This window comes from Artemia sp. Qi Xiang Cuo, chromosome 4 (genome assembly GCF_049724085.1).
Source record: "Artemia sp. Qi Xiang Cuo chromosome 4, ASM4972408v1, whole genome shotgun sequence".
Taxonomy (NCBI): domain Eukaryota; kingdom Metazoa; phylum Arthropoda; class Branchiopoda; order Anostraca; family Artemiidae; genus Artemia; species Artemia sp. Qi Xiang Cuo.
In genome coordinates this window covers 34,572,495-34,595,419 of record NC_142797.1, presented here as the reverse complement: position 1 = coordinate 34,595,419, position 22,925 = coordinate 34,572,495, and the positions used below count along the sequence as shown (strand labels likewise).

The 22,925-nt window shown below is 36.1% G+C and overlaps 1 protein-coding gene across 1 annotated transcript in view; it reads right to left on the bottom strand.

Moving 5' to 3' along the window:
* Positions 1-325: 325 nt before the first annotated feature.
* Dhx15 (DEAH-box helicase 15) overlaps positions 326-22,925 on the bottom strand; it is a 57,247-nt gene continuing 34,647 nt past the window's right edge. The window contains exons 10-13 of the mRNA XM_089088251.1: positions 20,208-20,330; positions 18,695-18,885; positions 14,995-15,157; positions 326-602 (exon numbers count right to left, since the gene is read on the bottom strand). Coding sequence (XP_088944377.1) covers positions 475-602; positions 14,995-15,157; positions 18,695-18,885; positions 20,208-20,330 — 605 coding nt within the window. The 3' untranslated portion in view covers positions 326-474. The remainder of the gene's footprint in view (positions 603-14,994; positions 15,158-18,694; positions 18,886-20,207; positions 20,331-22,925) is intronic.

Here is a 22,925-nt window from a genome sequence, read left to right as displayed (position 1 = left end):
ATTTTCTGGATTATGCAGCTTTCAGAATCAATGGCGAATCCAGCGTCAAAATTCATTGGGCGTGGATGGGTCAAATGCGTAAACAGTTTATTTCGACTTAGCATCGTCTTGAAGATACCCCCCTCCCTCCATGACAAACTCTGTTAAATTTTCTAACATAGTACTAGTGCCGTGAAAAAACCATTCCCAAATCCATTAAAAGGGTTATATGGCAAAATAAAGATAAACGAAGAATCCTCCCAGTTCATCCATATTTTAATTTACAGCTAAATAATTTTCATCTCTAAAAATCAACCAATGATTAGTTCGCAACTAAATTTTGAAGTTCTGACAGTAAGGTTTTATTATAGTCCAAGTAATACAGACGACTTGACCATAGCATTAGCAAACCAATAAAGACAATATAGATTACTGAAGTGAGAATAATAACAAGCAAGTGTATAACTGGAATGAAAAATGTAAAGAAAAAAACACTCAAAAGCCTTCCTTGTATTGTTTACTTTCCAGTTTTGCTAAAATCGCTTCAAGCTGACGTCTGGCCTCGCCTTGAGGGAAATTCGACATGTCATAATATTGAGTGGCAATTTTCAGGAGCCATTCCGCTGAAAAATGAATCAAATTACACAAATATTAACAAGGATGGAAACAAAGCTCATATATTTCCTGGAGCACAAAGAGCTGAATTATAAATTTTAAGGAACTAAATTGCAATGGGGTATTTTAAATAAAAAAAATAATCTTCTGGAAATGCAAATGGAAATCCTTATAATTTGTGAACAGAAATTACAATAAATAACGGAGTCGGGCTGACACCCCCCATACTTTTTGAAAACCAGAGCATAATTTCCACTTTACTGAAAATAAAATACATTTAAAATTTTTTAACTTTTTTAACTTTAATAAATTAAAAACTATTATGGCTTTAAGGAATAAATATCAGTATAAGTATATTAAGCTATAAATCCACATTCATTTGTTGTTGTTTTTTTCAATAATCTTGGTTATGACGGTGCTTAAAAAAAAATCCGGTATTATGAGACATAGAAACATTCAGCTCGAAATAAGGATTGTTTTCAATAGAATGCAAATTATGTTCTGGTCTTCAGAAGGCATGGGGGGCGTCAGCCCTACTCACCGTAGTTTCTGCTCGTTTTGAGTTTTGACTTGGTTATTCATTGTAATGTCTGTTTGTTTTATATAGCTCTTTACTTTTCTTTGAAAAACTCATTTCGTGAGAAAGATTTTCAAATTAATTCAATAAAGACCACTATTTCCACACAAGACAAAGTTAAAGTTTGACTCTAGCTGAATTTCATCATTTCACAATGCACTTACAATAATTTTGGCGTCAAAGTACTTGATCGATGCTTACATAATTACAACTATAAAAACGATTTATGTCAAGTAATAGTAAAGAACAACACTAGAACTTAAAACAACACAAATTACCCTATATTTGATGTGAGAACAGCCGCCTTTACCACTCACTCTTTGCACCGAAGTTTAATTTATGCTTTAAAGAGAGTAAGATTAGTATCCATATTTTGAAGTTTTTTTTTGTTAAAAATGTAAATTAATTGGCTAGTTACATGGAAAATATAAGAAATTACAAGATAAACAAAAAACTTCGAAATCTTACAGGAGAAAAGGAGGAGCACCCCCCCCCCCACACTCCTAGGCAGAGATGACAACAAGCACTGTAACCTTTGAAGATAGATTATGCGTCAATTTCGGCACAGATTACAAGTACGACTGTTCATTTTTTTGGGCGCAAAACTTTTGATTTGGGTCTTTTGGGTGTAGAATTTTGAACGATACTGCTTTAAAGTAAACACACAAACACACTGAACGGCTCTATATAGTATCATTTTTATCATAAACAAAGCAGATTTTCATCCTGAAGACGAAAAAACAATCATGATTTTTCTCCATTCCTCGCGGGATCATGCAATAGTTTTTTAAGCGCGTTTCTTTTTTTTTAATCAAAATTTGGGTTCCTGAATTTTAAAGAATATTCGATTTCAATTGTTAAAAGAAACTCCTAATTCAGCTGTTCCTGTAGAATCTATAAATCTAACCAGTATTACGACCACCCCTTTGTAAATAGCAAAGAATCTACCGAATAAGACGGAAGTCAAGAATTACATACAATAATAAATTTGGGACAACTAGCCATAATAATGGACATAAATCTACGTTCGTAATTCTATGACCTCAACCTCATCTCAAGTCATGATGTTTATATCAGAGTCAGGAAATCAATCAAGAATCAGGACGGACACTCAGAAACGTGACTGAAAAGATGATGATGATTGGCAAGATGCTAAACATCGTTATAAATTCTGGCATCGGATATGGATAAATTGTTATAGCCCTTAATCGAGAGTTGTCTTTTCCATAATGAAGTCAACTAAACACTAGTTCAGAAAAGCTCTCCGTCGTTGGAAAAACAAGCTAGCTAAAACAGCGACTCACGAGATAAGAAACGACTCGTAGCAAATTGCTGTCTATCCAATTATAAGTAAGCTTTTCGAAAAACTAATTTTCGGTAAAATAAAAAGACGTGCGACAATGATGACAACCAGTTCGGTTTCCATCGTAGTTCAAGTGATGAGAGTGTACACGATACTTTTTTGATCGCCATCGGAAGTTGAGAAAGAATCAGTATGTGGAAGCAATTGATGTTTCCGATCTGTCCGACTCTTTATTACGTTCGCAGACTATTCTTTTCATGATGAGATGTGGGGTCAACCCTTTCCTCCACATTCTGGTCTGGGATTCGTATGGATTGCCTTGGGAACAGTATGTCAATTTAGAAGTGTTCGAAGTTTTATATTTCAAATCAAATTCCCTTCTGCATTATCGAGCCCCATATTGATTCTAGCCATCTCTACTACGCAGACGGTGTGCTGTTACTTCATATTGATCTTCAAACACTTCATAAGTTATTTGACATAGTTTGCTCTGGCTTTGGTGACATTGGCATTCAAATAGATACCACGAACACTGAGTTTTCGTGTTTGGTTCCTTTCAGTCCTCTCATGATATTATCACTATTGGCCTCGCAACCATCTATGAGTCTTATTCGTTAAATAACCTAGGTCTTTCGTTTGGCTCGACTATTAAAGTCATGAAATCACTCGTTATATAAGCACCGAAATAAAAATCATATTCGCAAACGTCTAACTCGTACCACGTTGTAGTATCTAAATTGAAAACTGGTGTTGTAATGTTGTAGTCTATTATCAGTTATCTGACCGTCTACCGATAACATAATCAAGTGTCTTTTTTGGGCTACCAAAACACTCCATCTGGTCCCTCTGAACCACAACATTATCGTGATTGGTCAAAAATACACCAAGCGTTGTTCAATGAATCAGTCGATTTTTATCATAGGCAGCGCTGCCTAAGTAAAGAAAAATGTTGGCACAATGTATTATTTTTTTTGTTCCCATACCCGGGCACTTCGCATCGAAGGAGTTGTCATAAAAACTTCGAAAAGGACTCATTCAATTGGAAATTGGAGTGGCAAGTGCCCTTTTTTAATAGTCGAAAGTGATTGGAGGGCAACAAGCCCCCCATGCCCATCATTCCACCAAACACATCCAATCAAAATTTTGAGATAGCCATTTTGTTCAGCGTAGTTGATTTTCCGATAGAAAATATATTTTTGAGGATGACACTCCCCCACAACCCTCATGGCAAGGAGTATAAGTTATGCCCTGAGGGCATTAAGAACCATGTTGCCACAATGTATTATCTATTATTTTTTTCCTTTAGACCAGGGCACTTCGTATGGAAGGAGTTGTCTCAGAAACTTCGAAAAGGGCTCATTCGATTGGAAATTGGAGTGGCTTGTGCCCTTTTTAGTTGTCAAAAGTGATTAGAAGGCAACTCACACTCCATCCACGCCCACCATTTCCCCAAAAACATCCAATCGAAATTTTGAGATAGCCATTTTGTTCAGCGCAGTTGATTTCCATATAGAAATTATGTTTTGAGAAGACCACTCCCCCACAGCCCTCAGGGCAAGGCTTGTAAGTTATGCCCTGGGGCATATAAGGTTTTTTTTTATAGAAGACGTTGTTGAAGAAACTTCAAAAAAGACTCATTCGATTTGAAATTCAAAGCGCTAGAGCCCTTTTTAATATTCGAAAGTGATCGGAGGGTAACTAACGCCCCTCTCACGCCCACCTTTTCCCCAAACAAATCCAATCCATATTTTGAGATAGCCATTTTGTTGAACGTAGTTTAAAGTTCCGTAAATTAGGTCTTTGAGGATGACAACCCCCCTCACAGTCCTTAGTGCAAGGGCTTTAAGTTTTGCCATTGGGCTTATAAGGTTTTTATAGGAAGCGTTGTCATAGAAACTGCAAAAAGGGCTCATTCGATTGGAAATTAAAATGGCTAGTGCTCTTTTTAATAGTCGAAAGTAATTGGAAGGCAACTAACACCCCTTCCATGCCAATCATTTCCCCAGGCAAATTCAATCAAAATTTTGAGATAGCCATTTTGTTCCAAGCAGTTTGAAGTTTAGGAAATTATACCTTTTAGCAGGACACTCCCCCCACAGTCTTCAGAGCAAGGGTCGTAACTTATTCCCTGAGGGCATATAAGTTTTTATTGAAATCTTTGTCGTAAAAACTTGAAAAAGGGCTCATTCGATTGGAAATTCAAAGGTCTAGAGCCCTTTTTAATAGTCGAAAGTGATTTGAGGGCAACTAACCCCCCTCTCTCGCCCACCTTTTCCCCAAACACATCAAATCAAAATTTTTAGATTGCCATTTTGTTCAGCGTTGTTGATTTCCAGATAGAAATTATGTTTTTGAGGAGAAAACTTCCCCACAGCCCTCAGGGCAAAGGTTGAAAGTTATGCCCTGGGGGCAAATAAGGTTTTTATAGAACACGTTGTCGTAGAAACTTCAAAAAGGGCTCATTCGATTGGAAATTGAAATGGCTAGTGCCCTTTTTAATAGCCGAAAGTGATTCAAAGGCAACTAGCCCCCCTCTCACGCCCACCATTCCTCCAAAAATATCCAATCAAAATTTTCAGATAGCTATTTTGTTCAACGTAGTAGAAAGTTATGGAAATTAGGTCTTTGAGAATGACACCCCCCGCAGCCCTCAGGGGAAAGGCTGTAAGTTATGCCCTGGGGGCATATAAGATTTTTATTCCCCCTTCCCCGCCCACCATTTCTCCAAACATATCCAATCAAAATTTTGAGATAGCCATTTTGTTCTACGCAGTTTAAAGTTCAGGAAATTATACCTTTGAGCAGGACACTCCCCCCACAGTCACCAGGACAAGGGTTATAAGTTATGCCCTGGGGGCATATGAGGTTTTTATTAAATCTTTGTTGTAGAAACTTGAAAAAGGGCTCATTCGATTGGAAATTCAAACGCTTAGTGCCCTTTTTAATTGTCAAAACTGATTTCAGGGCAGCTAACCCCCTCTCCGCCCACCTTTTCCCCAAACACATCCAAACAAATTTTTCAGATATCCATTTTATTCAACGTAGTTGAAAGTTTTAACAATTAGGTCTTTAAGGATGACAACCCATCCCCCCACAACCCTCAGGGCAAGGGTTGTAAGTTATGCCCTGGGGCAATGTAAGGCTTTTATAGAAAGCGTTGTTGTAAAAACATCAAAAAGGGCTCATTCAATTGAAAATTGAAAGGGCTAGTGCTCTTTTAAGTCGAAAGTGATTGAAAGGCAACTAACACCCCTCTCACGCCCACCATTCCCCCAAACACAAGCAATCAAATTTTTTAGATATCCATCAGAGCCCCCAGTGCAAGGGTTGTAAGTTATGCCCTTGGGGCATATAAGGTTTATATAGAAAATTGTCTCAAAAATTTCAAAAAGGGCTCATTTGTTTGGAAATTAAAATTGCCCTTTTTAATAGTCGAAAGTGAGTGGAGAATAATTGACCCCCATCTCCTGCTCACCTTTTCCCCAAACACATCCAATAAAAATTTTTAGATAGCCATTTTGTTCAACATAGTTGAAAATTTTGTATATTGGTTTTTTAAGGATGACAAACCACCCCCCCCCCCCACAGCCCTCAGGGCAAGGGTTGTAGGTTATGCCCTGGGGGCATATAAGGTTCCTATTGAAAGCGTTGTCGTAGAAACTTCAAAAGGGCTCATTCAATTGGAAATTGAAAGGGCTAGTGCCTTTTTTAATAGTTGAAAGTGATTGGAGAGCGACTAACACCCCTCTCACGCTCATCATTTTCCAAAAAACACCCAATCAAAATTTTGAGATATCCATTTGGTTCAACATAGCTTAAAATTCTTGCAATTAGGTCTTTTATGATGATAACCCCATCAGAGCCCTCATTGCAAGGGCTGTAAGTTAAGCCCTGGGGGCATATAAAGTTTATACAGAAAATTGTTGTAGAAATTTCAAAAAGGGCTCATTTGGTTGGAAATTGAAATTGCCCTTTTTAATAGTCGAAAGTGAGTGGAGAGTAATTAACCCCCCTCTTACACCCACCATTTCCTCAAAAACATTCAATCAAAGTTTAGAGATAGCCATTTTGTTCAATCTAGTTGAAAGTTCTGAAAATTATGTATTTAACGATGAGAAACCCCCCAGAGCCCCCAGGGCAAAGATTGTAAGTTTTACCTTGGGTGCATATTAGGTCTTTATAGATAGAGTTGTCGTAAAACTTCAAAGGGGGCTCATTCAATTGGAAATTGAGAGGGCTAGTGTCCTTTTTAATAGTCGAAAGCGATTGGAGGGTAACTAACCCCCCTATCACGGCCACCATTCCCCCAATCACATCCAATCATCATTTTCAAATAGCCATTTTGTTCAACGTAGTAGAAAGTTCTGGAAATTAGGTCTTTGAGAATGACACCCCCCGCAGCCCTCAGGGCAAGGACTGTAAGTTATGCCCTGGGGGCATATAAGATTTTTATTGAAAGTGTTGTCGTAGAAACTTCAAAAGGACTCATTCCAACCGTAATTGAAAGGGGTAGTGCCATTTTTAATAGTTGAAAGTGATTGGAGAGCGACTACCGCCCCTCTCACGCCCACCATTTCCCCAAACACATCCAATCAAAATTTTGAGATAGCCATTTTGTTTAACGTAGTTTAAAGTTCTAAAAATTAGGTCTTAGAGGATGACAACCACACTCACAGCCATTAGGGTAAGGGTTATAATTTATGTCCGGGGAGCATATAAGGTGCTTATAGAAAGTATTGTCGTTTAAAAAGGGCTCAATTGATTGGAAATCGAATGGCCTAGTGCCCTTTTCAATAGTCGAAAGTGATTGAAGGCTTGACATTTTTATAGTAAAGATCGATGTGGGTATAATTTATTATTTTTGTTGTTGTTGTTGTTTAGACCAGGGCACTTCATATCGAGGGAGTTGTCAAGGGAACTTCGAAAAGGGCTAATTTGATTAAAATAGAACGGGCTGATGCCCTTTTTAATAGTCGAAAGTGATTGGTGGGCAACTAATCCCCTACCCACGCCCACCCTCCCATGTGCTTAATTTTTTTGAAAACAAATGTTGCCTTAAGATTAAAATCAAAAAGCACTGTGTTTATGCTATTTCCCAATAAGGCATCTCAGCAGTATCCTAAGAACGACCAAAGGTATTATGTTCATACTTTTGGGGCTACTTCTGCTCTTCAAATTTTACCAAATCAAAATAACGTAAGTGTACCCAAGCTATCAAAGAAAGTAAACAGATTTTTTTGCGAATGGTATCAAGTTTTCCATTTCAGGTCAACTAGAGGAGGTATGAAACTAAATTAAACACTACTATTTGTTTCCAGATTTTTAAAAGGGTGTATGTTGTTAAAAATTGCTGAAAATTTTTCTCCAGCATACAAATAGCAGGCCAAACTATAAAGTCTTTAAAAAAAAAAGAAAAAAAGATTTAAAGCATTATTTTCTTTTTCCCTGAAAAGACTATGTCAGTATAAAACAAACAGAAATTAATAAAAAAAACTTTTTCCACCCCCCCCCCAGCCCTCAGGGCAAGGTATGTAAGTTATGCCCTGGGGGCATATAAGGTTTTTATTTAACCCAAAACGAACAGAAATTACAATAAATAACCGAGTCAAACACAAAACGAGCAGAAACATGAGTAGGGCTCAAAACCCCTATGCCATCCCAAGGCCAGAACAAAATTCGCACTTTATTGAAAAAAATAAAAATGAATGTGCATTGTCAGTTTAATATACCTATACTGATATTTAGTAATCAAAATGTTAATATTATTTGATTTATTAAAGTTATAAAAGTAAAAACATTTATATGTTTTTCAATAAAGTGCAAATTTTGTTCTGGCCTTGGGAAGGCATAGAAGTTTTGAGCCCAACTTATGTTGATTTCTGCTCGTTTTGAGTTTGACACGGTTATTTATTATAATTTCTGTTTGTTTTGGGTTTCATTTATTTATTGATGCTGATTTGTGGTAATTTCACGCTTGGTAGATTATTTGATTTTATTTTTGCTCATTTTTGGTTTAATGGAGTTCTTTACTTTTCTTTGAAAAACTTATTTTGTTGAAAGTTTTTTTAATTAATTCTAAAGAAAATCTACGTACCATTTCATCTCCTTCAGAAAATAACCCAGTTGCCTAGAAATGGGGTCCAACTTGTTTAGACTTATATTGTGCCAAATTATGCCATGCTCTCCGGTTTGCAAATAAACAAAGCAGTTCCTTTGCAACAAGTTCGGAAAGAAATCATTCCTGGATGGTCAATGAACCCAGATCTTATAACTTCATGTAGTCAAGCAAAGCTATGGTTTTCTGTGTGGAATGATTACGGGCGTCCAAATTCTGGGCTTATCAATAGTATAAGGATTTCCACAAAGAGCAAGTGTTTCAAACCTCTTGCTCTGCATCATAAGAATCTTATCAAAAATTATTCTGCTTGCGCAAAACAAGATCGGAATCTTGTTTTCAGGTTTGCTTCCGGTTCAAAAACCCTCTTTTTCTGCATCTCTTGCCGAGGTTCCGGAAGATGAATGGTATGCATATTATGAATCATGAATTATATTATTGTCCACTCCTGCTCCTCTCACAGAGCGATCCTATAAAAACACCTGGGGCAATTTCCTGGCCTCTCATTTAGATACCAATTTTGTCGTTAGCAAGCGTTCTGTAGAAGTTGCTATTCAAAAGCCAAAATGGAATTCTTCCTGTGGTGTCGATAGAGTTGGTACAATCCATTTGAAACATGGTGGCAAACTTCTTACGGGGCATCTCTCTCTTCTTATACAGATGATATTCACCCAGGGGATAGTCCCTTCTTCCGTCTGCATTTGAAATCTCACCTTCAAAAAGAAAATTTTAGCTCCTCTACTCACCATTCCTTCCGATCACATCGCTACATCCCTCTGCAAGCTCTTCGAGCTACTGCTTTTAAGAGAACTTTCGACTCGCTTGTCCACGCAGCCATGCTTTAGAAAGCTGCTAATCGCGAGTAAATTCTGCTGTCATCTGTACTCTTCAGAATTTGTATTCTAGATTACGCATCCGTCTGAACTACGGCCAGATAAGGGCATGCCACTCGCTCCTTGTGGTAGATTTGTTCTAATTAAGAAGGGGGCCCGTTAAGGAGCAGTCACACCGCCCGGTTTTTTCAATAGCTATGTTATCGAAGCTCAAGATTATCTGCCCATCCTCTTTGATTTTGTCGTCAATCAACCTGTCTTTGGTATGCTATTCTGACGACATTTTAAATAATAGACAAGCCATAAAACGAGTAACATACATTTTCCAAATTCTTCAAGATGAATACCAGAAAATTGGATTACAATTTAACTCTGCCAAATTTTTAATTGGAAAATGGTTAACCTAGATCCATTTGTAGCTCTTGGGAATAATTTTCTCCGGGTGGTTGACCACCCTATTTCTCAATTGACCACACCCGTATGCTTCTGCTTGATCAGCTGAAACGTGGAATTTCAGCAGCTTATGCCTATTGTTTCATGCAAACTTCGGTTCAACCTGATGCTTCTAGCTAGCTCTTATAACGCTACGGCACTTCCTCACATACTGTACGCTACTCCCTTTTGGAAGCTACTTAAAAAACGTAATCATTATAAAATCAGATCATTGTTTTTCTGATTTACTAAATATCTACTCCGTCTGCCTCCATGGTACAGCAACTCACAAATTGTTGTCAAATTCAAAGTAGCAGACCCGGAAGTCTCACTTGCTAGACAAATTGCAAAACATAATTGCAAAGTTGAACTTCGTCGAAATGAATGGGTGCAAGCACGAAAGCAGTGATTATGACGGGTTTCAAAATCATTATATAAATAATTAATAAATAGTTAAGTGATGTTTTTATTGTGTGTATTTATTGCAAGGAGTTATTTTTGGTTTATTTACGTATGAATATGTTGATGTTGTACGCCTGTATTTGCTTTTGCTTCGTTTAATTTTGTTCATAGTTTGTCCTCGATTTATTTATAATTTGGCTTTCTTATTTTACTTTAATTGGCTTTGTCGACATTTGTCATTATTTCAACATTCTGCTATTGTACTTTCGTTTTTTTGTTTATTGTCTTCTTTTCTTTTCTATCTTATGCTCCGTCCTTTACAAGTTTTTGTAGACGAGTTTTCAATGAAGTAAATAAATAATGGGCTGCGTACTCGTGCAAACGCCTAGTTTCATAAGATAACACTTGATAAGCTGTATAATGCTTTTTGCCCCAAAGGTTTTTTTCCTTGTTCCGCTTTGTAACTTTTCCACACAATCTGAGCGAAAGTTTTTGCTGCTTCTACAAGATCCAATCTGTTTGTTCAAGTACTTTCTTTAGGTACCTTTTTAGATCCGTATCGGGTTCATTTTGAGCAGATACAGGGTTTCAAATTTCCTTCGAAAATTGACCAGTTGGTAGATAGATTTCGCAAGCATCATGAAAATATCGTTAATTTTCAACTTAATTGCGTAGACTCAAGTACTTTAGTAGCGTCATATCCTTGCGAATGTTAATACTTTAAGTATTTTTAGTCTCATCATCCCCCTTCATTTTTCCTTGTTGTACTCCTCTTAGTGCATTTCATTTGGCATGGATTCAATCGACTCTTTTCTTCATGTTAAACAAACAAGTAAAATACCAGCAACCAGGGGAAATATCTCTGCTGAAGTTATTTTAATCCATATGAGTAGTTTCTACTGTATCCCCTCATCTTTGCCCCCTGTGACCGGGACCTATCTTTCTCCCTCCTGTTGTCTCCTTCTTTAACTTTCAAATCATCTATAGTCCTATCACCCTCTTCATAATTCTGGCCTTCTTTCTTTGGTATGTGGCTAAATATCAAAAATTGCTTTGACAACTACAATTTACTAAATCCTAATGACAAAACTGCTCATTTCCAAAAAATTTAAATAATAAATCTTTACTTTCTTCCCTGGAAGAAGAATATTTAAAAAGTAATACAGTGATAAACCCTACATCAATCACCCCATAAAAACACAAACATTAAAAAGATATCGTCCACAAAACTAATGCTTCTATTTCCCTGCTTATACTCCTTAAATAAGTTTAGTATTCCCCTTTTTCATGTTTTAAGGCTTTGTACTTCCTTTGTTTGCCTTCTACTCGAATATACTTGTCCTGTCTGGTATCCTGGTATTTCCCGAGAAGAGTCAGATAAAATTGGGTTCATAAAAGAAAAGGGCCTGCGAATAATTTTGAAGAGAGCAAAGCCTCAGGCTCTGTTCTTCTCAAAAATATAGGTTAGAAATACTTTCACAACAAATACACTACTGAACCCTTGTATGGAAGACATTTTCCCCAATAAACGCTCCCCATCCTGATTCCGGCCGCCTCGTACTGCATCTCAGCATTAACCTATCTTGTCCTCCATTTACTGCCATACTTCAAGACGTGAAAAACTTTTGTCGCCTAATTTCTGAGCAAATTAACTTCAAACCATCCCAATTGTTTCCCTCTTCCTTGTTATTAAATAAAAGAATCATTAACCAAAATCAAATCATTAATTAAAATTAAAGGAACAAAACTTTATCAGAAAAGAAGCTTTTCAAAGAAAAGTAATGAGCCATTATTAAAACCTAAGACGAGCAGAAATAACGTCATATAATAATTAAAACTTATACAAACATAAATACTATCAATGATTAAATAAAACCCAAAAGGGACAGAAATTAAAACGAGTAATCACATCAAAAATAAAGACAGCTAATAGATGCTTTATACAGTACTAAATGAATCTTGAAACTAACAGAAATTGCTACAAACAGGAGTAGGGCTGTCGTCCCCTAAACCTCATAAAGGCCAGAAGTGTGATTTGTACTTAACCGTAAACAATTTGTATTTCGAACAGTTTGTTTTTTATTAGTCATAACACCAGCAAAAAAAACAATATCTCATGGTCAATCAATGTTTAAGAGTAAAAGTGGTGCTACATCCCTTCCCTCCCTCTCAAACCCTCTAAACGGCGTGTCATTTGCATATGACATCGTAAGTGCCATTTAAATTTCACAAAAAACCATTTGTATTTCGAGCAATGAAGTTTTTCTCTGTCAAAAAAAAAAAAAAAAAAAAAAAAAAAAAAAGACTGACTCTAAGACCAACTAAGACCAACATCCATAAATGGATTATATATGACGACACTAATTCCTGGAAGGTTCAGCGATTTTACTAATAAAGGGTTAGAATATATTGAGTTTTCATCAAAGAACAAATGACGCTATTACCTTTAGTGGTAGCCCTATTCCTGTTTGTCGTGATTTCTGTTCGTTTTAAGCTTGATTTGACTATTTATTTTTATTTCTTTTCGTTTTAGGATTCATTTATTCATATATAGCAGGCTCTCCACTTTTTTTTGAAAACTTTTTTTTTGTTAAACCGTTTTAAGTATTAGTTTTTGTTCGTTTTTAATTGACATAGTTTTATTATTGGTTAATATTATGAATACTTACAAAGTTATTTCACTTTTTCGGCTTAAGAATTGAAATGATGGATTATAATTTCAATTTTATACATAATTTTAATATTCAGTAAAAATTTTTAAATAACAGTAGTTTTGTTCGACACATTTTAATAGTGGTTTTATTATAGAATTTTGGGGTGGACAGGGAGGAAGATTATTATTCATATGAATTGAAAGTCTGCATAATCAGAAAGTCTGATTTAAAAAATAAATCAGTCTTCTATAAAGCTAAAGCCATCCTGACCCCTGTACTGTAGATACCTTGAATATATACGGATCATAATCCGCTATTTTATTAAAAGAATTTCTTATGTTATATTTTGCTGTTTGTTTGCCTAAATAAATACATGTCCAAGACATTAACTAATGAAAAGAGCCCTGTTTTTTGTCTAAAAAGGTAATTTTTTCTGTCTTGAGTTTTTTTGTTAATCAGGAAATTGAGGTGTCTACATGGCCTTAAATTTTAAAGCATACCAGCGTGAAAAACAAATCCAATTTTTGGGCTAAGAATCTACACCACATTTACCTTCCCAAATTTATTATCCTCGCTAAGGTTCCCTGGCTCCACCTACTTACCCTGAATCTTCACATGACCCTGTATACACACCCTATAAGACACAAACATATCAAGAGACAAAAAAAAGTTGTGCTCGTTTTTGGGCATCACGAGCTGATGCAGCCGAAATTAGGGACCCATCGGCCAGGAAACGTATGAACGTAATTTTAAAGTTGGTCTTAGAGACGAAATATAAGACAGTGTTTTTGTGTCTGTCCCAAGTCTTTTAGTCTTTTGGTCTGGAACGATTAAAACAATCAGTCAAGTAATTGAACTGAGCAGAAGTATTACGAGTCCTTGTTGGCCGGGAAAAAAGAAGTTCTGGGCCGATTTCGAATGAAACAAATTTTTTCAAGTTTTTTCTGTACATAAAGTTATCTTGACCCAATATAAGTTATACAAGTTTCATGAGAATCTCTGTCGGTATGAACCTAAATTTAGGACACAAAAATGTTTTGTCGCTGTTATACCTTTCCCTAAAAATAATACCGGAAGTCCCCTTACTTTTAAACATTCTCTAAAAGTTTTAACTTGATCTTGCAGATACACAAATACTCTTCTTTGATAGCTTAGGTGAATATACTGTATTTTGGTTTATCTCACTAATTTACCGCGAATAGATTAAAGATCTACTGCGGCTAATAACACCAAATTTTTTTGGATGATCGGAAATACGTTTTTTTTCCATAGTCATTCCCAGGATATGGCAGATACTGTGTTCTAATCATACAGCAGCACAGGTGTCTTATGGTTTACCTCGCTATTTAACTGTACATAGATTATAAGTCCCATAGGAGCTTAGTGCAAAAAGGTTTTGGTGAACCCGAGAAGAAAACTTGTCTAGCCCACCCCTCCTAACACAAAATTTGAAGTCTCCCTTCCCCATCTCCCCTCCTTCTCTATCAGTAACTGAAAGTTTCAACTTCATTCCCCAGGCCATTGCCAAGATATTGCAGATATGCTGTTTCGATGACCGGGACACACACAGTTTCTTTAAATTCACATTTGCCCCCTATCGCAGGCCTAAATCTCGGGCCAACTGGACTCCACTGAACACTTTCTGAAAGTTTTAAATTGCCCCTCCCCCCATCCTTCCACGCCAATCTTGAGATACTGCAGATAATTTGAAAACTCAGGTTCACATAGCATCTTTGATTTATTCAGGTAAACGTATACTGAACATGCACCTAGAAAACACTGAGAATCTTGTCCTAGTGATCGATCCCTAGCCGCCCTTAGCTGATCGGACTGTGCAATTTCCATCTAGATAGTACGGTCCCTTTAAGAGTTGAAATCATAACCATTTTAGCTACGTGGCTTGCTTGCACAATAAGCCTTCAAAGTGAGGTTACTGAGAACTTTTCCTTTTAAGGACAAGAAAGGCCTTTTATGGCCTATTTTGACTTTGCTCAGCTTTGGCGGCCTATATTCATTTAGGGTAGGACAGTATAAAGTACTTTGACGTTACCGTAATTACTCAAAATAAATGACCAAATACTTACGTTTAACGTCTGTGATAGTCCTGATGTAGTTTTTAGTCGTCAAGACGAACTCGTTGTAGAGGACCCATTCTGGTTTGTGGTCAAGACATGTTGACGGATGAAGTTGAACAACTTGATTATCTTTTATTGTCAAATAAGTGCCAGATCGTTCAAGGTGGGCCACCTGGGAGATATAAAGTGTGCTTAAAATATGTACTGAGCATGGGGAGAAATACAACATGTACTAACATATTTTTGGGAGAGGGGTTATTATTTGCTGAAATGGTGGGAACTGGGGGGGAGGGGGGGCCCGTAGTGCTGTCACGACCCATGGGTTAGAGTGACGTAGGAATACCGGAGACTATACCTTCCGTGTAAAAACTAGCATGTTCGATTCAGAGACTGAAAGGGATTATAAAACCTGTACTCCCCTAAATACACAGCTAAAACCCGAACAGCTAATCCTTAATATATTTAAGCAATATCTGAGGAATGGTAATGAGAACAATGCAACCCTTCCCTCAGAGAAGTTTTACTGAGCAGACACCCAGCCTCATAAATACTGGGTCGGGTTCGGTTGAGTTTCACAAGCACTTACACAAATCAGGCTAATGACAAGAGATTTAGAATAACCACCCCCCATCAATAGAGATTGGATTAGGAGCTTAACTAAGCAAGGCACAACCAAGAACCTAGCTACTAATTTCCACCAAGTTGGACTGGGATCAGACATCCCCTTTTGGAGGAGAGCTGATAACAAGGATTTATGGATCCACCTTCTTCCTCCTCTTCAGGTTAAATTGAAACTGGGCTTCGAAAAAGCATACAAGGACATCAACAGTTGTTAAATGACTAGGCTTGGTTGAGATCCATCAACCCCTTTTGGCGTATGTCCAAGTGACAAGAATTCAGGAAAACCCACCTTCCTAAACGAAAGCTGAATCTGGTCCAGACTCAAAAATACACAAACCGGGAATTAGTTTTCACACTCCTCAAGATTTTAATGAAATTTAACAGCCATTCTAGTACACTTCCTGATTCCAAAAATTCATACCTCTTTCCCTTATTCTTTACAGACTTAAAATCGTTTATAGACCCTGAAATGTAAAAGGTATGAAACTAGCTCAAGTTTCAGACCAAATTTGATGGAGATCCGACAACCGGCTCTGGTAGATTGTATGATATTTTTCAGCTTCAAAAAATTGCCAAAAACTGTTTTAGACTTAGACTTAGCTTCAAAAAAAAAAAAAAAAAAAAAAAAATTTCTCCCAATTCCTCCTAGAGAAGTCACATTTTACCGAAGATAGCCTGGTTAGAAATTCCTTTGGAACATCTATTCTTTCACCTGATCTGAGCTTACATTTGTTTCCTGTACAATTTATGAAATAGAATTTTACTAGAGATACAGAAACATGGAAACATTGAATTACAGTTTTTATTTGGCCATGTCCAATAATTGTCACTTACACCTCTTGGTTTATTTAACTGCTCATGGGCGCCCATAAGCTGAATTTCAGGAGGGGGGGGGGCTTACCTGGTCTAATCGGCCCTTCCAATGCTGTATAATAGAAATCTAAAAACAAAAATATAAGGCAGCGTCATTCAGCCAGGGGGGTGGGCTGCCCCCCCCCCTATGGGTGCCCATGTAACTGCCACTCCTCAAAAACACATAGTTAAAAGGCAACAAAAAACATTATCATTGAGAGTTTCGAGATAGCTTCTGTTCTCTGAACTAAACTGGGGTAGCATTGACTAGCCTTAAGAGGAACCTAAACTAAACTGAAGGAGCAAGCAATTTTTTCCTCTGGTCCTTACGAAAGAGCCAACATTACGGTTATTTTCTTTTAAGCCTCTCTTTGGCTAGTATTCAAAGATAAGAACAAACAGGAAGCAAAAAGAAAACTGTATATAAAATATTGACAGCACCATACCCGATGGTTGTAATTTTTGAAATTTTAGCATTACAGCGGGTATTGATGCCAGATTGAATTAATTTTCATAGTTTGTGCCTACCAAATCCTGATTCAGTGGCTGAATTTCCCAAATCTGCATTGAGAGTTATATTTATTAAACCAAAAAACAACATCAGTATTAACATCCACCCCAAGAAGTAGAAAAACACGTCCGAGGGGGTGGCAAAAATACATTAAAAAATAACTCGAGAGTAAACAAATTAGAAAACAACCAAGACAAATTGCAAATCCTAATCGGCACTACAAATTTTACAACAAAACAAATTCAACTTTACTGTTAAAATCATACCCCGAAAGGCCATAATATGCTACTCAATTATTAATTTGCCCCCCCCCCCAAAAAAAAAACAACAACAAGAAAAGAACTAAAATTCATACTTAATAAAATTGATTTCCTTAATTGTACTCTTACATACATAAATATCACTTTTATTTTTAATATTCTGTTCAAGATGATTCTAACTTCTAATCCCCCTATGAAGCACAGAAAACGTCGACCCGGGTCGAAATAATCAATGGAGTATCAATCGCTCCAGAAGATCGAGTATCATAATTGTGGATTATGGATCTCAAATTAACTAAACTGTCAAAACATAAAAATTTGTACCATAATGTAGCCTAAAAATAAACAAAAGTGTATATAACTCTCGTAGTCCAGAAGCTGGCAGTATCCTTATTTTCTCGTAAACGTTCCGTACTGAATCCTGAGTCATTGCTGAAGGGACACGGAATACCAAGCAGTGGTTCGTACTATGGGATTGCAATCCTCTTTAGAACTATCAAGTCGCATTCTTGACAGCTTTAAACTGGACGAGCAATGGTTCAATGAGGATTTCTAACACCAACCGTTTAAAGGGGATCCCAAACACCATTTCAATCAAATAATATTTTCTGATATTTCAATGTCGGATCTTCCTATTATTACGAATCGTGAAACAGTGCTTGAACCTTGTGTAAATTGGGAATATTTTTCTGTCAAATTAGAAAGTAGTCGAAGCTCGCATCAGCACCACTGAGCTCAATAGGTGCTGCTAAAGCTAGAAATAGCACCCATAACTGGCCCTAACAGCATTTTAGAGATTCTTGCTCAAACACTATGACAACCTAACAAGACTAGAGGTAAAATAACCCAACCTTAAAAAACTATGAAAACCCATATACGATCAATGACACAAAAATTAGGACTAGTCGAAAAGCAAAAATTTACATAGAATTAGTTTGTACAAAACCAAAGAAAGGCCATATTTTTCCCACAATTGTCATAAAAATTATACACCACAAGTATTTATATACGATTCCATCTATTCTCGTTTTTAATAGGTTTGCTATTAGATTTTTAAACGATGATGTAAGTCATGGGGTCCCATGAAAACCAAAGGATGATGCATATTTTCTAGCATACTCATGATGCATATTTTCTAGCATACTCAAGGAACTCAATGCGGTCTTTGAGCAAGGAATTCAGTTCACGTTCGTAAATTTAATAGAAAACCAGTTATAATTGATAATATTAGAAAAGAATAAAATAAATTTTTGTGGCGGATTTTTTTTTTTTTTTTTTTAAAAAGTAATTAACTAAGAAAATATTGATCACGAATAAAATTATGGTTCTATTTTGTTTTGTAAGATTGTAAGCCTATAACAAATCAACAACTGTTATTGTCTATAGCCATCAACAATTCCTTCCTGGAACTTGTGAACTATGTATACAGCGAGTTGATACTGTTCCGTTAGAAAAAAAAACTTACTTGCATGAAAAAGCCTGATACTAAGGCTTTTCTAATATTGATGTAATAATCTCTAGATGTGAATTCCGTGGATGAACGTTTGAGTCCAAAACGATCCATAATCCTTGATAGCTGTGCTCTAACATTGTCAGAGGACTTCAGAGATCGGTAGTTAATGAAGTTGTCGAAACACCACTGGGGGTCTTCCATGTCTACAAAAAAACAACAACAGATATTTAGAATCAGTGCGGCAACTTTGAATATTTTACTACCAGTTAATGAAGATCTATAATTTCCTACTTCAGAATCAAGATATTCAATTATTGACGAACAATCACCAAGGATTACATGCAATTACAAATAATATCTGAAAATAAATCACAATAAAAAATCAACTCTGTTTGGCTAGCTAAAAATAATCCAGGTAAAGATTGTAGGTACTAATTCTGTTCACACAACATCAAAGACATTTAATTGTTCAGGTAACTGTAAATATATAAATATATTCACATATATTTTTAGGAGCCATGAAAAAGACTCTACCCGAGCTGGCAACAATTTATTTAAAAGTATGTACAGAAAACGAGCTTTGCAAGTTTTTCGTCACCTCCCTCATTCACTTTCACAAAACGGATGAGGGGGGACTTCTTGCTGAAATTCGTCAAAAGGACCCCTCTGGAATACCTAAACAACAGGAAAGTTACAAAAAAAAAAAAAAAAAAAAAAAAAAATTACAAAGCAGCATTTTCTCTTTCCAATGTCAACATTTTAGTTGATAATATTCGGTCGAGTGTCGACTATTATGAATTTTAGCCGAAAATCAATAATTTTATAAGATAAAATTATCTGTTGATAACACATTATGCTAATTGAAAAATCAACTAAAGCTCAATTAGTTAAAGGTAAGTGCTTAGTACCAAAGTAAGTGCATTATGATGATCTGCATCTTACTGTTCATTTAATCTCGTCTAAAATAATTTCCAATATTAGAACGGAGATATCCAAAATTTTAATTTACAACATACTGTTTCAAAAATTTGATCTTGTCAGGGTTAAGGAAAGCCACTATGATCTTTTTGATTATCTTGACTTTAATGGAAATCTTCATATAAAAAAATTCAGCGATAACCTGTAAAATAATAAGTAATTATCATCACTTGACAATTTCTAATCAATTCATACAACTAAATAGAATTAAGTAAAAAAAAACAACACCTTATTAGGGCTGGATTTATCAAAACCTGCCCAATTAGGGCATCACATCTACTGATTAGACTCCCTAGTAGATTTTAAGCTTATTGTCTTTAATTGAGAGCAACCACTCCATCAAGTCTCTACTTTTGAGTGCTTTCAATAGGCACTTGGGATACGAGACGAGAGGGACTGAATTGCTCGCATAGGGCGGGGAAATCAGTCTCGGCACTGATTAATCAAGGACAAGCTGGAGCAAATTTAAAGACCGACATGCAATATTTAATATTTTAGAAAGAAGTAGAATTAACAAAAAAAAAAAATAAAAGAAAATGAAACTTACTCTGTTTAAAAGCATGGTAGACATTCAGTAGAGTAAGGTGGTCACCATCTATGTGCGCAAACCGCATTTTGGCATCATCGGCAGCCTTCTTTGCCTCATTCGGTCGAACAAAACATTGTGGTACTAAAAGTGGCAAAGGGACCGACGTCCGCCGGGTTAAGTAAAGTATCTAAAGACAGCTAACAAAATTAGTACACTGGAACCTACCCAGAAGATAGGCTCAGAGTACCAAACAATACTCACACAAAACAAGAAATATAATCAATCACTCAGACTTCAGAAATTTAAAGTATGATTTAAGACTGCGAAACACAACCACAAACGGCTAGTGTCTAACAAATGCACTGGAAGAATATCTGAACCGTTTATAAGCCATTTCATCCAAGTCCATTTTTAAGTTAATTTTTTTTTCTTTCACAGAACCCGGCTACCTTTCCACTTTGTATGTTCACAAATAAGAATTATTACCAAAAAAAACAGGAAAAAGAAAGAAAGAATTAAAAGGGAAGCATTTCGGCATGGAATACTAAGTCTATAGTAAAATGTGCTTAAACACATTCTCTATGCATAAATACATAAGGAAACAACATAAAACAACCCAGCACATCCACCTCAATCCCCGTAATTTATTCTCTTCACTGTTTGTTTTAAGGACTCAACTATCAGTCGACTTATTATTAAACCTCAAATCAAAGCAAGGACTCGCAATCTTCCACTAAGTTTGAAAAATTTATGCTCTAGCTGAAAGTATGAACGTATTATTTGGTTTTATTCTTCAAAAATCGGCTCATTCAAGCAAAATCTAAAAAACTATCGAAAAAAGGAGAACAAATAAAGATTATGAGCATAGAAAAAAAAACTGATTCCAAAAAACCTACAGAATACAATTAATACCGAATATATCAGCATGAAAAATATGATCAATACAACCATAAGAGAATAAGAAACATTTCAGAAACCAGCATCTAGCAGAAGTCCAGAGAACAAATAGATTCAATAGGGCCAGTAGAACTCAGCAAACAAAGCTTTCTAAACTTACTGGAAGTCTAATAAACTGATCTGCTTTGAGAAACAATTAAAATAAAAACATTTTTATTACAAATAAATCCTTGAATAGAACTCAAGGGCTTTCGAACATCTCAGCGTTTTATTTGTTTAGATAAGGAATGTCCAATCAGTAGGAACTGCTATAGTATTCAATAAAACTTATTACAAATTCTTGCAAGGTTATTAACTCTTGTTAACATACATTAATTGTAAATAAATTCTTGAATGGGTTTCCCATAGCATTTCAATGTTTAGATTTGCATAAATATGGATATGCCCGCTCACCAACAACTGAAAATATTATTCATACGACTTCGTTGCACTCATGACTCCTTTTGACAAAAACAAAATAAGTTCCTATAAAAACAATTTAAACTAAACCTTGAAACAAACAAAAATTGCCCTGAACCCGCTCATTCCTGTTGCTTCCCTCAACCCCTTCCCATTGGTAAACTTCAACTGGTTGCTGGTCGTTACTGAAAGCAACACGTTTTCGCTATTTTCGTTGATACCATAAAAATACTCCTATTCTTCTGAAAATCAATATAAAAAAAAAAAAAAAAAAATCGTAGCTACCAAATGGCCATCACTTGTGCTGTAGTAAGTTTTCAAAAAATTACAAGCAAAATCTGAACGTTAGGAGTGTGAGTTCAAGCAGCACTTTCCCACCCGTTCTAGTCAGAATTTGCTCGTTTCAATGTTCAACATCATCCTTTGTTTGACTTCAGAAAACTAGTTTTTATCTATTTATTTTCTGTTCCCTCTTTTTTATTTTCATGTAAATACGAATTCCATTATTTTCCCCATAAAAAAGACGGAAAAAACAAAAAGCGATTACATTTCCCTTTAATTAAAAAAAAAACTATCATTTATGGTATATTGAAAACAGAAAATGGATTCAATGAGTTACTCTTTTGTTTTACCATTTTAAGCGGAAAAGACACACAAATAAACTGCACCCAAACCAGGAGCGATGGTCATCCCACTGATCCATTTTTGACAACTACCGTGAGGTTCCACATCGCAGAAAAAAGATTGCATCTACAACTATATTTACATCAAACAACCCCATTAATAAAATCAATCCAAAAAGAGTCTATCCAGCCTTCTAGACCTAGCCTTCTATTCTGCATATAGCGGCCTGGATTGACTTTCAGGTGCACCAGATCTGGCACTAAGATAATAAATGAGCAGACCAGAGCAACCCTGTTTACCTTAATTAATGGACATTTAACAAGCTATTGAAAACAGTTTTTTATGCAATCCCTTAGCTTCATCGGTCAAGTTGATATTTAGGCTTTGCCCCAGGTGATATCGTTGCACCGGGCATGATGCCTAAGAGACTGCTAGAGTTTGTGCTCATGTCAAGGAGTCCCCTAGCAAGACACCTCTAGAGATGGCACACCCGACCTCCTGGCCCCAATAAGCCGTATTAATTTCGGAGATTCAGAAGCTGCTACAGCTGGCAAATGAAAAAATTAGAATAACGATTGTTACAAATTTTTTTATTCCTTGCACCAAGTGGCAAAAAGACATAAACATTATCTTTCCAAAGAGCCACTTATCAGTGCCCTGTGATTGTCCAATAGACTACTAGCATATAAAAAAAAATAAAGGAAAAAACGACACATTAGTGCTACCTTGCTAAAATGCGACCTTATTTGATTTTTG